Genomic DNA, 13,866 nt, shown 5'->3' with positions numbered 1-13,866 from the left:
CAGTTTTTTCATAACTTAGTGTGTGAGGCTCCTTACCGGTAGTGAAATGTGCACATGAGGACAGTCCTCCTCATTTGTGATCATGGCACATTTAATCTGCATTTCAGGAGCCTCTTAACACTTGTGGTGTGTGCCAGGTGTTACACTGCTAGATTTGAAAATGAAAATATGTTATGTTGATGATGTTACAGTTTGCCAAAGAAACGAGTTTAGTGAATGCAAAGGAAAATACTTTTTTTACTGCCCTTAAAAAGAACCTTAAGCTGTCTAACCTTAATTGTGGTTAATTGGCCATTACTGCCACTGTCACTCTGCAGTCTGGCAATGGCTGGTGCCAGAGGAAAGCTGCTTTCCTAGGGAAGTGTAGTGGGACTGCAGAGAAATTAAGGAATGGCCCTGGAAGATGAGTGTGAGCCACAGTCACAGAGCAGCACCACTGTGAACCTTATCTGGTGTTGGGGTTTGTGCTGCTGCCTCTCTGCCCTGATGTTTGTGGGGTTTTCAATAAATAATAGCAAGGTTGCTACCAGGTTTTATGAAGCCCGTGGCTTTTTTGATTCATAGTTAGCAATGGGATTTGTATTTTTGTTCAGGGAGTGGAACAGGGTTCAGTTTTTTTCAGTAATTACCAGGGCAGAATACTCAGGGCTCCTGAACAAGGAGCCCGAGTTTCTTAATCAAAGAAAATATGCATTTAAAGACAAATGCATATGTTCTCGAATAAAATTGCCTATTTTATTTATGTTCTACCATTTAAAAAATAAATCTGAGGTAAAAAATATGTTCTGATTTATGAATTAATCTAATAACATCTCTGCTTACTAAAGATTTTGTAATATATGTATAATGTTAAATGATTATTATGATTATATTATTTTTGTGATATATGTATTATTTGAATCAAAATCCTCTATCTCTGAGAAGATTGAGACATTTATTCTTGCTCTCAAAATAAGCTCTGTAAGACTTGTAATGGGGTTTATTAATGGTTGTTTGTGAATGCTCTTACCAAAGTAAATGAATTCAACTGATGCCTTTCTATACAAGGATGCACATCTTTAACTTGATCAGTCTTGACTGGGAAAGTTACACCTAGAAATCAAAGCCTTTGTGTAATATTTCAGTGCTCACACCAAGATGTGTTGGTGGTTCAGGTGCCTGAGTGAGTTCCCATTTCATCCCTAGAATGTGAACTGTCACCATGTGTTGCATTAAGCTGAAGGACCTGGAGTGTTTGAAGATTCTAGATCAGTATTAAGCCTTTCGTAGCTGTAAATTTTGAGAAAATTTGTTTCTCCTAATATAGAAAACCAGAGAAATCCGAGTGTCAGGGGAAACATTAATGCCCCACTTAAGCAGTGTTAGCCTTTCAGAAGCAGCAAATCTCATTTCTCTCTGGGGAGTCCCGCCTGGAACGTGAGATAACCTACACTTACCCTTGCTTTATTCATTGACTCCATAAAACTCTACAGCTGTAGCTGACAGCAGAATATTTAAATGATTTGAGCAGTGTAAATGCCTCACGTTCATTTAAATAACTGAAGAATTCAATCACTTGAATGCCAATGATTATTCCTATTGGAGTTTACATTTCAAAAAAGACAGCCCATCTGAATCCCTGTGAGAGCATTAAATTGCTATCTAATTAGAAGTGCAAAATTACATATATTTAAAAGATAATTAAAGGTTTGAAGGCTGTTGAATAACTGGTTGTACATATAAATGAATCACTGAAAATTTGTTAGCAATATGCGAAGCTTTCTTTTATTCTTGCTTTCAGCTTTGAAGTTAGGTATAAATGAGCTCATGGGTTTAAGTCTGGTAGTATTAAGATAAAGGCAGATGTTTTTAATTATTTCTACTCGAACCCCAAATAATTATAAGCAGCTGCCAGTTTTACATAATCCCGAATGATAAATCCCGAGAATGCAAATAAAATCCCAAATAGAGGGGTTGTTTTCTTCAGTGCAGTAAATCACATCCATGTTTCTGTAATAATTGTCTGGTATCCACCTGAGAGCCTGAGCTCAGCTGATGAACTCCTTGGCCAGGCTCAAGGTGTGGGACTTAAAGCTGGTATTTTGTGTTGACTTTTACTTCACTATGTTGATTTCCATATTGCTTTATCATTTTAAGCATTACTGCACTGTTTGAAAAGCAAACACATATTAGGAGAGTGAGTAGACAGAGTTAGTTAATACATGTGGCATAAGAACTATTTTCTTCTATTGTTTTGCTGGAGGGTTCTCCTGTGTACATGGCACATCTAATAGCTCCTACTTTTTCTCTGCCTGGAAACTTAGAATTAAATTATTCTCTTTTCCCTAGCAAATGACAGGACTCCTGTTTTCAGCTTCTCTTTGCAGTATTTCTGCAAATTTTATAGTGCAGCAATTTTTCACTACCATCTGGCATGGAGAATCAATCCAAAATAACTGGTTTTTACTACCAACCATAACCCAGGAACTTCTGGATTAACATTTTAAATAATAGGCTGGTCATGAAAATCTGTCTTAGGACATGGAAGTTGTTTTTCCTGTTTTCCTACAAGAATCAATATGTTAGCTTTTTTAATATTAAACTAAGAAGGTTTAGTGTTCTTGTGAGGTTTGAAACAAACTTTTGTTTTTTGACTGAACAACTATTAGTGTTCTACAGATTCAATGCTAAGTGCAGATCAGTAAGAAATCATTTCAAGTTGCAGACTGGATGGAAACTGAAATTAAAGTATCACAAATGACAAAACAGGACCATGTGAGCAGAGAAAAAAGTATTCCAAATGAAATAAAGAGGTTAAAGGCCAAGAAGCAGTGATTTAGATTAAGATGCTGCTTCACATGTATCCCCAGGCAGAATGTTTTAGAGCTAAGTAGCACATGGAGAATGAAATCTCAGTCCCTGGGGTGGTGTATTGTCAGGTTACAGGCAGGTGAAGCAGGGAAGGGGATTTTTCACTACTGTTGTTGGTTTGTTTGTTTGGGGTTTTTGTTTTATTTGTTTGTTTGTTTTTAAATTGCACTTTCCCCCTGCGCAGTGGGAGCAGTGGGACAGAGCAGCAGCTCTTGCTGGGAGGGCTGGTGAAGCTCTTGGATGTTGCACTGACCATGGGAAGTCAGGTCTGAGGCAATTTCCACCCCAAAAGCTGCAGGCTTTGCATGACAGTCAGAGATAGCCCAGACAATCAATTTAGTGTGCAGTCTGAGAGAAGGGAAGGAGCTGAAAAACTGCCCAGACCAGGGAATTGCAAATAAGACAGTGCTTCCAACCTGTTTATTTAAAACTGCACGGAAAAGTGTGTAATTTTAGTTAATTGTGCTTTTCCTCTGATATTTGTTAATTCAAGATTTCCTACCAGACTTTGTAGATAAGAATACTTTTATAGGATGGCTTAGTGCAAGTTAGTTATAGAAATAATTATATTGTGCAGAACTTTATTATGTAGAATTCAATCTCAGCAAAATATATTTCCATCTTTTCACTTGTCTCCTCTAAACAAAAGAAAAAGGGGTCTTTCTCAAAGGCTGATGAGATTAATACAACTGATGAGATTAATACACCTGATGAGATTAATACATTATCCAAATTTTGTATTGCTAATTCCAAAAGATGAAACTTCATTGAATGATGCTATGTTTTAAAATTGGAGGAGTTTTTTCAGTACCTAATTCCTTACTTCTGTACTCATTAGTAATTTGGCAATGGAGAGGTATTCCTTGAAATTATTTTACCTCTCTAGGTTTTGGTTGGTTTTTAGTAGGTGCTTTTCTTACGGATGATTTCACATTGCAGCTTAGAAAGTTCATTAAAGCCTGGTGATGTTTCCAAGGCTGCTATCACAGCAATTTCCTCTCTCCCACCTCCCCATTATCCAGATGGAGCACGTCTGAGAAATTCCAATCACCTTAGACCCAAGATTGCGGCTGTTAAGATGTAGCTCGCTCTGTCCTCGATCCCATTGCTACATTCTGACTCTATAAACACGTGGCTGGTCATACTCAAGGCAGATGGTTTGGGACTGCTTGTGTTAAAGAAAAAAAAAAAAGAAAATCAAAGCAAAGAGTTTAATAATGGCACATGTAAATGGTTGTGTACAGGGTGGTGAAAAAGTGGTTCAGTCTTTAGCAACACATGTCACACGTTGTTTGAATCATCCAATGCTGTAAGGGCTGGCCCAGTCTCAAACAAAAGATACTGAGTAAGATAGGATAAAGCTCATTCTAATGGAAAAACCAAATAATGGGTTTTTCTCACAAACAGTAAGTTAGAACCATGCTGTAGTTTTGAGCAGACCAAAAGTTTCTTCTTTTGCAGTCCAGATATTTAACACTTTTCAGTATCTTTTTTTCCCTCCCCGGGGTTAACTGCTATATAATATCACCTCATATTTTATATAAGCCAAAGATTAGCAGCACACATTTTAAATCTAGCTCTTTTTCTGCTGTACTTAAATCAGAGTAATTTGGTAGAATTCCTAGTTTCTATCTTTCCCAATGGGTCCCTTAATGATTTTTTTCAATGCTTTATGGTAATCTTGCAGATGGGTTTGGCTTCAGGCTTAAATCAGCATTTTATACTTTACCCAGGAGCCCCAGAGATAAAAGGTTAGATTAGGTTTGCTACCAGAGAAGAAGATATAGATGAATGCTATTTTTAAAACCTGGGGAATTGCTTCAGTGTCCATGAATAACTATTACTAAGAAATTAGTTAAGCAATAAAACCAGAAAGAAGCTAGAGGAGAATGGACATGTCAGCATTACTTTTATGAAGTATTTTATATTTGATCTGCTTGCATTGGTGTTTGATGCCCTGTTTACATAAGCATAATATAAATTTACTGCTGGGAATAAGGTGATATTTTCATGAAGATTATTAGTTCCTGTCTGAAATGCATTTAAGTGCACTTACAATTCCTTTGAACGCTTATAGCACCTAACTCTTGCTTGACCATTGGGATTTTGGCTTTGTGTCTACTTTTGTGAATTTTTAAGACATGAATGCTTCTGATTCTTTTCTGCAGAACTTTGGATGTTTTATGCAGATCTTTATTTGTTTGCTTTTAGTTTTTGCTCTCTGGGTGCAAGGTGTGGAGTCCATATGATTAAAATAAATACAAGCCCCATAATATGATGCTAATGGTTTACCTTGGGTTTGAAGCCTGCTTCTGCTGTCAGACACACAAGATCCAGTTTTCTTGTCCTAAATAAGGGTCTGCATTCTCTGTCTGAGAATGCAGTGTAGCCCAGAAGCTCTTCAACATCTGTGAGGGAGGATGTAATTAAACACTGGAATCAGTACAGGGGCTGTTTGCTCTACTCAGATGATCCCAGCTCATGTCTGTGTAACTCTGTTCAGCCCTCAGTATTTCAGAGCTTGACTGTAACCATTTCTATTCTAGAATGACTGAATCAGATCAAAGATTTATTTGGTTAATTGGTGTAGCCACAGAGAATAGATGTAGTTACTCCCTGTGAAGATTAAAGATAATATTGATATAGCTGCAGCCATAATGAAAGACTTGAAAAATCCCAGCTAGAGAAATCAAGCCCTGGTAATGAATGGGATGTTATCCTCTCACATGTTATTCTTGTGAGATTTAATTATATTGGCTGCAAATTTTGTACTTCAGTATTTGGGTATAGTTATCTCTCTGGCTATCAGGGCTGTCACAGAGCAAAAATTAATTGTAGGACTGAGCTGCCTGAATTCAAAGTCTGAAGTATGAGCACATGCTAAAAGCAGAAGTTCTTTACATCTCTTTTCCCATCTGTTGAATAGAAGCAGACAAGAAATAGACAACCTTGTTACAAGAACAGTGGGTGTTGGCAGAGGGGTAGGAAAGCACATGAAAATTCTTTTCAATTGCATCTGCATCCCTTCTCAGGACTTCCACCAACAGAGTTACTGGGATGTATTTTATGCAAAAGAATAAGAATTTGCTCAGGATTTTATCCCACAGAATTTCCTAAAAGAACTGTCTGTAAGAAAAACTGGAGTATCCAATTTTTTATGAGCAAAAATTAAAGAAGCTCAGTGAAGCCCATGCTGGGAGAAACTTTGCAGTGCTACATCTCAAAATCTCTTTGTGTTAATATGCCGTACTTGACATTTTTAAAATTTTTCTGTTTAGGAAGATTTTTGTCGTTCCTATTTTTAAGTATTGTGGTCTACAAATGCAACTATGGGATTTATATGAGAACTTTTAATTCCGAGAGGAAAAAGGATGGGAACAACCTTCTTAAAGCTCAGAGAGCAAGGCTTTCCCTTGGTCTCTGTGTGATCTGCAGAACGTGGTTGAAAGTGCCTGCAGTGCTGGCTGTGGTGATGAATTGCTTGTCTCAAACACTGACAGGTTTGGTTTATGGTGTAGCTGCTCCTGGCCTGAGGGAGGGGAATCAGCCATATATATTGCCTTACAGGTACAGTTTCAATCCTTCTGTGGTGCTGCTGAGGAGTCACAAAAGCAATCTGGGGATATTTCACACATCACAATGTCTCCTGTCATACCTCATAAAAAGACTTGTGGTTTCTCATGATAAAATACCAGATTTCCCATTATGCCAATCCTCTCCCAAATTTACTCTTTTTTTCAAATGCAGTCTCCTAATTTTACTTATCCAGTCAGATTCTTTATTCTTCCTAAGTACTTCTTTCATCCCCTGGGCCAGGTTTGTGTGGTTGCACTAAGAGGCTGATTTTGAACGTTCAGCAGAGGGCAGAATTTCCCACGTTATAAACACCTCGGTGTCAAATTAATTTGTCACGAGAATGTTTATTTTAAATGTGCCATTTACAGCGTAACAGTGAGGAGTGATAAAACCCCCTACATTATCATTATTACTGTGTTACTTTTCCCCACGAAGTTGTAGATAAAATGAAATATCAGCAAATGCTAACACCATACTTCCCAAAGACTTGCATCTTATCTTGTTTGAAGTGAAATGGGTAAACATTTTGTTGATAAGATTACAGTAAATATAACTTCCTGTACAGCTGAAAGAGCCAGTTGGAGATATTTAACATAAACTTCAAGATCCAAGGCCTCGTGTATTTTCCATCTGGGGAGAAGAACATACAACAGCTGAGTTTGACCCCCCTGTGTGTCCATCAAGAAAAGCTCTGCATCATGGCAAGAGATGATGCAAATAATCATGAGTTTTAGGTTTTTCATTCACAGGGAGCTTTTATGCAGCAGTATGGTGCACTTTGTGTGAATCGAGCTACCTACTGCTAAATGTATTGCAGACCATCAGCATGCATTTAGAATTTTTTAAAAACTTCTGATGTGAAATTCTTTGTGCAGCTAAAATATGTGCTAACTATTCCACCTTTTTTGTACCAGTATGAAGAGGGGAAGAAACGAAGAAAGCCCAACTACAGCAGTGTGGATCTTTCTGAGGTGGAGTGGGAAGACAGAGATGATGTGGTAAGTGATGGGTTTTAAAACCCTGTCAGAAGATATTGTTCCATCCCACTACTGTACCTGGGAACTGTTTAAGTAGTCATTAGAGAGGCCACCTGGCTGCTCTCTGGAAGGGAAGGACAATAGACCCTTTTGTTTAATTCAGAATTTTATAACTGTTTTGCATTGCTTCTTCCTAATGTATGCATACATCACAAACACAGACTCTTTGTATTTTTGGTAAAACTCATCACCCTTGCAGTCTCCCTGCATCCCATTGTGTATTTGTGCTGGATAGCAAATATAGCACCAGAAACAGGAATAGAATGTCTCCTCAGGGCTGGCCCAGACAACTGATGAAACTCAGAAATTAGCTGAACTTCTTTCCATGAGATCCTTTTTTCCTTAATGGAAGTAATGGGAGCTTTTTACTTACTGTACAAAGTCAAAAACATCAGATGAATAAACAAAATTGAATTCTTTGACTTATGTGCAGAGCAGAGTTTCACTCCAAACTCTAATTTCAGACACATGGGTAGCTGCAGGAGCAGGAGTTCTGTGTCTATCACACAATGCTTTCCATTAACCTAATTTTTCAGTGCTCCATCTACTCTGTAGTTTGCTCTTTATCTTATTCTTTCTTACCTTTCAGGCTTAGCCTTTTCTGCAGTACTGTATCAAAAGCTTTCCTTATGTCCATGGCTTAACCTTTGCCTGTTCCTTCTGTCACTTCCTCAATAAATCTGATTTGTTAGGCAGGATTGGTTTTGTGTGAATCTGTGCTGACTGTCCCTAATTAAATCGTAACTTTCCAGGTGTTCACCTTTCTGTCCCGTAATTTAGTTTTTCCCATAAGGTCCCTCCTGCCAAAGTCACGACTGCATGTCTGTATTTTTCATAGATGTCTCCTGGATCCCTTCTCAAATGTCAGTGCTGTGCTAGCTCCTCTCAAGTCCCTCGTACCTCTGCTTTTCCAGAGAGGTTTGAATACATCCACTGAAGGTTCCCATATTTACCGTGTCGTGTCCTTCCGAAATCTGGGATGGATCACGTACAGCAGCCCCTGGAGTCTTGTCAGTCTTCAGATGTCCTAATTTCTTGATCTCTGTTCTGACAGAAGTCTGTATTTTCTTTCTCCCTTACAAAATATATATCTTGCATTCCCTGCTCTCTCCACCCCCTTGGTGAATAGTGGAGCAGTTCATCTGTGTTTCAGGCAGGCTCTGTTTCACCAGGTGATAGATTGTCCTCAGCCTCTCCTCAGAGGCCACTTCACTTCCTAAGCTGGAGTTTTGTGTTGGAGTGCACACACAAACTTTTTCAACGTTTTTATGGCTTTGTGTCATTTTCTATGCACACACTATTTAAGGTTTCCTCATAAGATTTTCATATATTGTAGCAGTCTTCTGCAATCTTGGCAATCTCATTGGTCTCATGTTTTATGCCCTGCTTTTTCTCTTAACTTTGATCCTTTATTATTCAACCAGTTTCTCTGCTGATGACCTTTAAAATCTCCTCTGTCCTTTCAAATGTTATTGTTGTAGTTACATACAGATTTTAAACCTTCATGATTTTTCTTACTGTTATTTCTCCTTGGTTTGTTTTCTTTTTTCCTTCATATTTCTTCCATTACTTCCTCTGCTAAATTTTCCATTTTTTAATCATATCTCAGTAGAAGTTCAGTGATTCAGATAATGGGACATTGAGCAATTTCTGTGATACTGAAAGTCAATTTTTATTTATAATTGAGATTCTACCTGAGTACACATGAAAGTCCAGATTCAGTTTTCTCTGATTGAGACCCCTAAACTCCATCACTTTTTCTGAAAATTTCATAAAAAATTGAGCTTTGTCTTATCTGAAGGCTGCAAAAATTTTATTTCATATTTTGAAAAAAATATATACATACATTAAATCTGAATATTTCTTTGACCTATAAAATATGTTTCTTAAAAATGAATTTTCAATTGTAGCACAGAAACAAGCTACACGTGGCTATGCTTCACCCAAGGCCTTGGATTTGATCTTCTTGATTTTTTCCAAGCTTGAGTAGTAAAGCATTGTTTATTCAACTGCAGAGGCAAAGAATTCATGTATTCATATAGCTGCTTTTAATAACATAGACTACTGCTGGTATATTTTTCTCCCATGAAACACTTACGTAGAAGCTGATTAAGACATTTTCTTACTTTTTGCCACATTAATTTCATGGTTACATAGTTTTCCAAGAATATAGAATGATCTCATACTGCAGCAGTGAAACTGAGTTGTTAGCAATTGATTGAAAGATATTTTGTTGAAGGAGCAATAATGCTTATTACTCTGAAAGGTGAAGACTGGGTTTTCTTCAGTGATCCAATGAGGAAAAGGTGGCCAAACTAAGGTTAGAGTTTTTTTCACTGTGAAATATTGTTGTCATAAATATATCAGCTCATTTTCCAGTTTAACAATACCTGCTATCTTGCTGTTAAGGCATTTTATTAGAAACAGAGATTTTAGCATGAGCTTGTTAACAGTGTCTTCCAGCAAGGTCTGCAAATATACAGTACCAAAGAGGAGAAGTTTCAATGTGGATAGAAACCTTTTTCTCATTAACTCACCTAAAATTTTTCTGTTGTAATTTCTAGCTGAATGAAATAATTTTTTTCCAAAAAAAAAAAAAAAAAAGAACATGAATGGATGTTTTGGGGCTTGAAGCCAGCTGAGGCAGTGCTTATTTTATGCATTTGAGGAGGGAGATGAAACTGCAGAAGAGCTGAGAAACCAGATTACAAAGCCAAGAAATGCAATCACAGCAAGGAGGGGGAAAAAAAAAAGAAGAGTAAAACTCTAAATCCCACATGCAGACTTGATCTTAAACACTACTGAGAGTTTGGAGATCCTTTTAGTAAATCTATGACTTGCCTGAGGCTTGTGGGAGGAATGGGTCTTAGGCACCAATAGGAGAAAAATGAAAACCATGTTAAAGATAAATGGAACTGTTCTGTAAATGTTAGAAAGTAGATGGTTAATTAAGACCAGCTCTCCAAGTCCAAAACCACAAAACTTAAAATAGGAAACTATTTCCAGAATTGCCTATTATGTATTGTTAAAAAAAATCTACAGTAAAATATATGCTTTATTATATATATGCCTCCAGCTAAAAATTATTCTTTTACACTCACTGACAGAGGAGTAAGACTGTTAATTCAAATCTAGATGCCCTAGAATTAAATTTAAAGAGCTGCAAAGTTTGCAGTTTTTGATAGGTCAGCCGTGCTCAACTTGTTTGTGAGAATAAAACTAGATATTTCACTGGCAAGTTTGGTGATTCTCTTTCCCCTCCATACTAACTCAGCCTGCAGAGCACATTGACATTTGTCTTCACAATTTCTCTTTAAAACTCAACTGAATTGCTCAATCTGGCATGAGGTGCTGTAGAACAGGAGATATTTATTCAGCAGGAACATGATGTCCAAAACTATGTTTAGAGAGATATGCAATAGAAGAGACATAAAAATGCTCATTTTGCCAATATTTTCCTGCATTTTAAATACTAAATTGATTTGTAGTGGTGGAATTTTCAAATTGTAATGAAAATTACAGCTGTGAAAGATCTATAGGTGCTTTTTCCCACAAAAAAGCAAAATAACTCAAGTCTTCCATTAGTAAATCTAAGAATGCTCAAATTAAATATTTCCATTTATGGATGGTGTAACTGTTAAGCAGCAACTTTTTTATTTCTTCCCTGAAGTGAACTGATGAATATGCAAATTCAAAACCCGAAGGCTGAGGATTTCTCAAAACACCTGTCTTGTCTTTCCTCAGTTTTAGCCCAGAGACCCTGTCCTCATCCTTGGGGACACTGATGGTCATTTTGGCTTACAGGCCTGGGGGATGGTTGTTGGGCTTTTTAAATCTTCTTTTCACCATCATGGCACATTCATCTGTGAGAGAGGTTGTGTGTCCTTTGGGAGGAAGGCAGGGGGCACCAAGGTGTGCAAAGGGCAGAGTTTTTAGGGATGATAGACCAGGGACTTAGCAGCTCCCAGGTTTGGGAGCCTGCAGCTCATGTAGAAAGAAAAAGTTACAGGAAAAGAGTGTGTATTTGTAGTGGTGATCTGAAAAGTAACAGATTTAACTTGCAGAGCAGCAGCTAAATCATTGTGTATAAAGCCTTTTCCATTTGTTTTCTGTTTTCCCTAGCTTCTCTGATTTTTTGGCTTATAAAGCACTGAGACACATTTTTGAAGGGGGTTTAAAATGTCTTTTGGAAGATGTGGAGAGGTCCAGGCCAATTGTTAAAGCTGTGACTGGCCTAGGCCTTCCACTACAGAGCTAAAATTTAATACCTTTCAAGGGGTGCCTGGACACCAATGGACAACCAGAGGGAATTGAGAAGCACTCTGGCTGTGTGCTCCCCCTGGATCATGTTACTGATCCAATGGGTGCCATTCTGGTTTTCATGGCCTACTGCTAATTTTTGGTGCAGTTAGGATAAAGATTCTGGTGCTCATTAAGGATGCAGCCCAACATAGATTCTTAAGCAGAATAAATAGTGTAAGATAAGGGGTTTTCTCTTTTTTTGTTTTCTTGTTATCTGCATCACTGTTGATGTATTTAAACACTGGGCCCTGGTCTAACCAGCTAAATCCAGCTAGGAATCTAGTCCTTGCCTTGCTATGCAGTAAATACAGAATAGTAGTCACACTGCTGTTCATACCAAATAAAATCCAGATTACTACACAAAAAGGTGTTTTACCATGAAGGATGCTGAGCTCCTATCTTATATACTTTAGCTTGAAATAGTATGGCAGGAGCCTTGGTCTATACAGTCACTAATAAAATCTGTAAATAGGTTCTCCAGTGTGTAGTAGAATTATTGAAAATGAAAGAATGAAGAAAATTGAGTGCTACTTAGGCCAGATGAATGTACTGGAGGGCTCAGAGTTTAAAGGAGTACAGCAAAAGTAAATAAAGGAATTGACACACAGTTCCTTCATTTCAGCTTCGAAATGCAATGGTGAACCGGAAAACAGGAAAATTCTCCATGGAAGTGAAGAAAACAGTGGACAAAGGGGTAAAATATCTATAATAGTATTACAACTAAATGTAAAACAAGCAGATAATTTTAAAATTATTTTTAAGGTTGCTATAAATATGGCTCCCTGCAATATATTTTTTTTTTCACTCTCTGAATGTAAACTTTGCTTCTAATTCTGTCAGTGACTAACCACTTGATCTTTCATACATTTCTTACAGCAAACTAACTTCTTCCCCTCTCTCCTTCTGACTTTCTTGTTGTGAATCTAGAAGCGGGTCCTGGTGATGACAAATGACTACTATTATACAGACATCAAGGGTACTCCATTCAGGTAGAGCCGGCCATAATAAATGGACGTTTCACCCAACTCATTGGATTTGTGCTTATACAGACCTTGTGAACTCATTAAAAGCTCATCAGCAAAGGCTGACAATGAAATATCCCTGGACAATGCTGAAAATAGCAAGGAAAAGGAGCCTACCAGCATTCCTTTCAGCTTTTCCAGGGATGGAAAGTTTGTGCAAGCTCACACAGGCAAACTCCCAGTGTTTGTCATGGCTTACGTTTCATTGAAAAAATATTCAGTTGAGGTTTACATTGAACAAAAGGCTTTCGCAAGTACTTGGAGAGCTATAAATACTATAATCCATTTAAGTAACTACATCTTGAGCCCCATTTTATTATTTTTTTCCACAACAAGAATGTAATGTAAAATGAGATAGCATTTCACTTCCAATTTGAGGTTTGGATGTTTTTTCTCTGAACGACCTTCAGTGGATTTCTATAACTAAAACCAAGTAAGCTGGTAATTTGTGCATGTATTTTAGGAGGAAAAAAAAAGGAAAGGAAGAACAGGTAGTCACTTCAAAAATGCTCATATTTGAACTAGAAATAATCCCCTATCAAAAGAGCCCTAACTGTACTTTGCACTTGAGGCAGGAGTTTGGCAGTTGTGATACTCAACTGAAATTTTCTTCAATGGAAGAGTTTCAGATGACTTGAGCTACATTACCACACAGAGAAACTAGAGGCACATTCCTCTGACCTCTAATGCATGTTGAAATTTACTGATGGGTGATAATACTCAGTGAGTTTTTTGTTTTGTTTTAATGTTGTGGAGTTTTTTTTTCTGATTGCTGTTTGTTTTTCTTTTTTGTTTGTTTTTCTTTGGCACTGGCACTCTTGCACTATTAGGTAAACAGAAAGCAGGCTATTTACATGCATGTAGTGTGAGTTATGGTGCTAAGGACAGAAATATAGTTAGGAAAATTCCTTTTTCAACATGGTATGTATCTAGTTTTGGATTGTTGTGTAGATTTGGGACACACTGTAGTGTCAAAGATGTTTAGTGTTCAGCCCTTTCCCAGACTGAGCTGTTGATTGCAGCTTATGTGCTCTTGGATTTGGTGCCTTTACATGTACTTCAAGTACTAGCCCATGCAT

At 37.5% G+C, this 13,866-nt stretch overlaps 1 protein-coding gene across 4 annotated transcripts in view; it reads left to right on the top strand.

Annotated features, from left to right (window-relative positions):
• The window catches only part of CACNA2D3 (calcium voltage-gated channel auxiliary subunit alpha2delta 3), a 385,811-nt gene that overhangs the window by 288,100 nt on the left and 83,845 nt on the right, over positions 1–13,866 (top strand). For all 4 annotated transcript variants that reach the window (XR_011681184.1, XM_071439768.1, XM_071439767.1 and 1 more), the window contains 3 exons: positions 7,341–7,424; positions 12,388–12,459; positions 12,693–12,754. Coding sequence is in view for 3 of the 4 variants with exons in the window: in XM_071439768.1 (XP_071295869.1) it covers positions 7,341–7,424; positions 12,388–12,459; positions 12,693–12,754 (218 nt within the window). In the remaining variant the exon portion in view is untranslated. The remainder of the gene's footprint in view (positions 1–7,340; positions 7,425–12,387; positions 12,460–12,692; positions 12,755–13,866) is intronic.

Source organism: Agelaius tricolor, unplaced genomic scaffold, assembly GCF_023055355.1.
Source record: "Agelaius tricolor isolate 1412-34295 unplaced genomic scaffold, bAgeTri1.0.p SCAF_14, whole genome shotgun sequence".
In the NCBI taxonomy this organism is placed as follows: Eukaryota; Metazoa; Chordata; class Aves; order Passeriformes; family Icteridae; genus Agelaius; species Agelaius tricolor.
The sequence above is the reverse complement of the archived record's forward strand: the minus strand, read 5'-3'. Positions and strand labels throughout refer to the sequence as shown.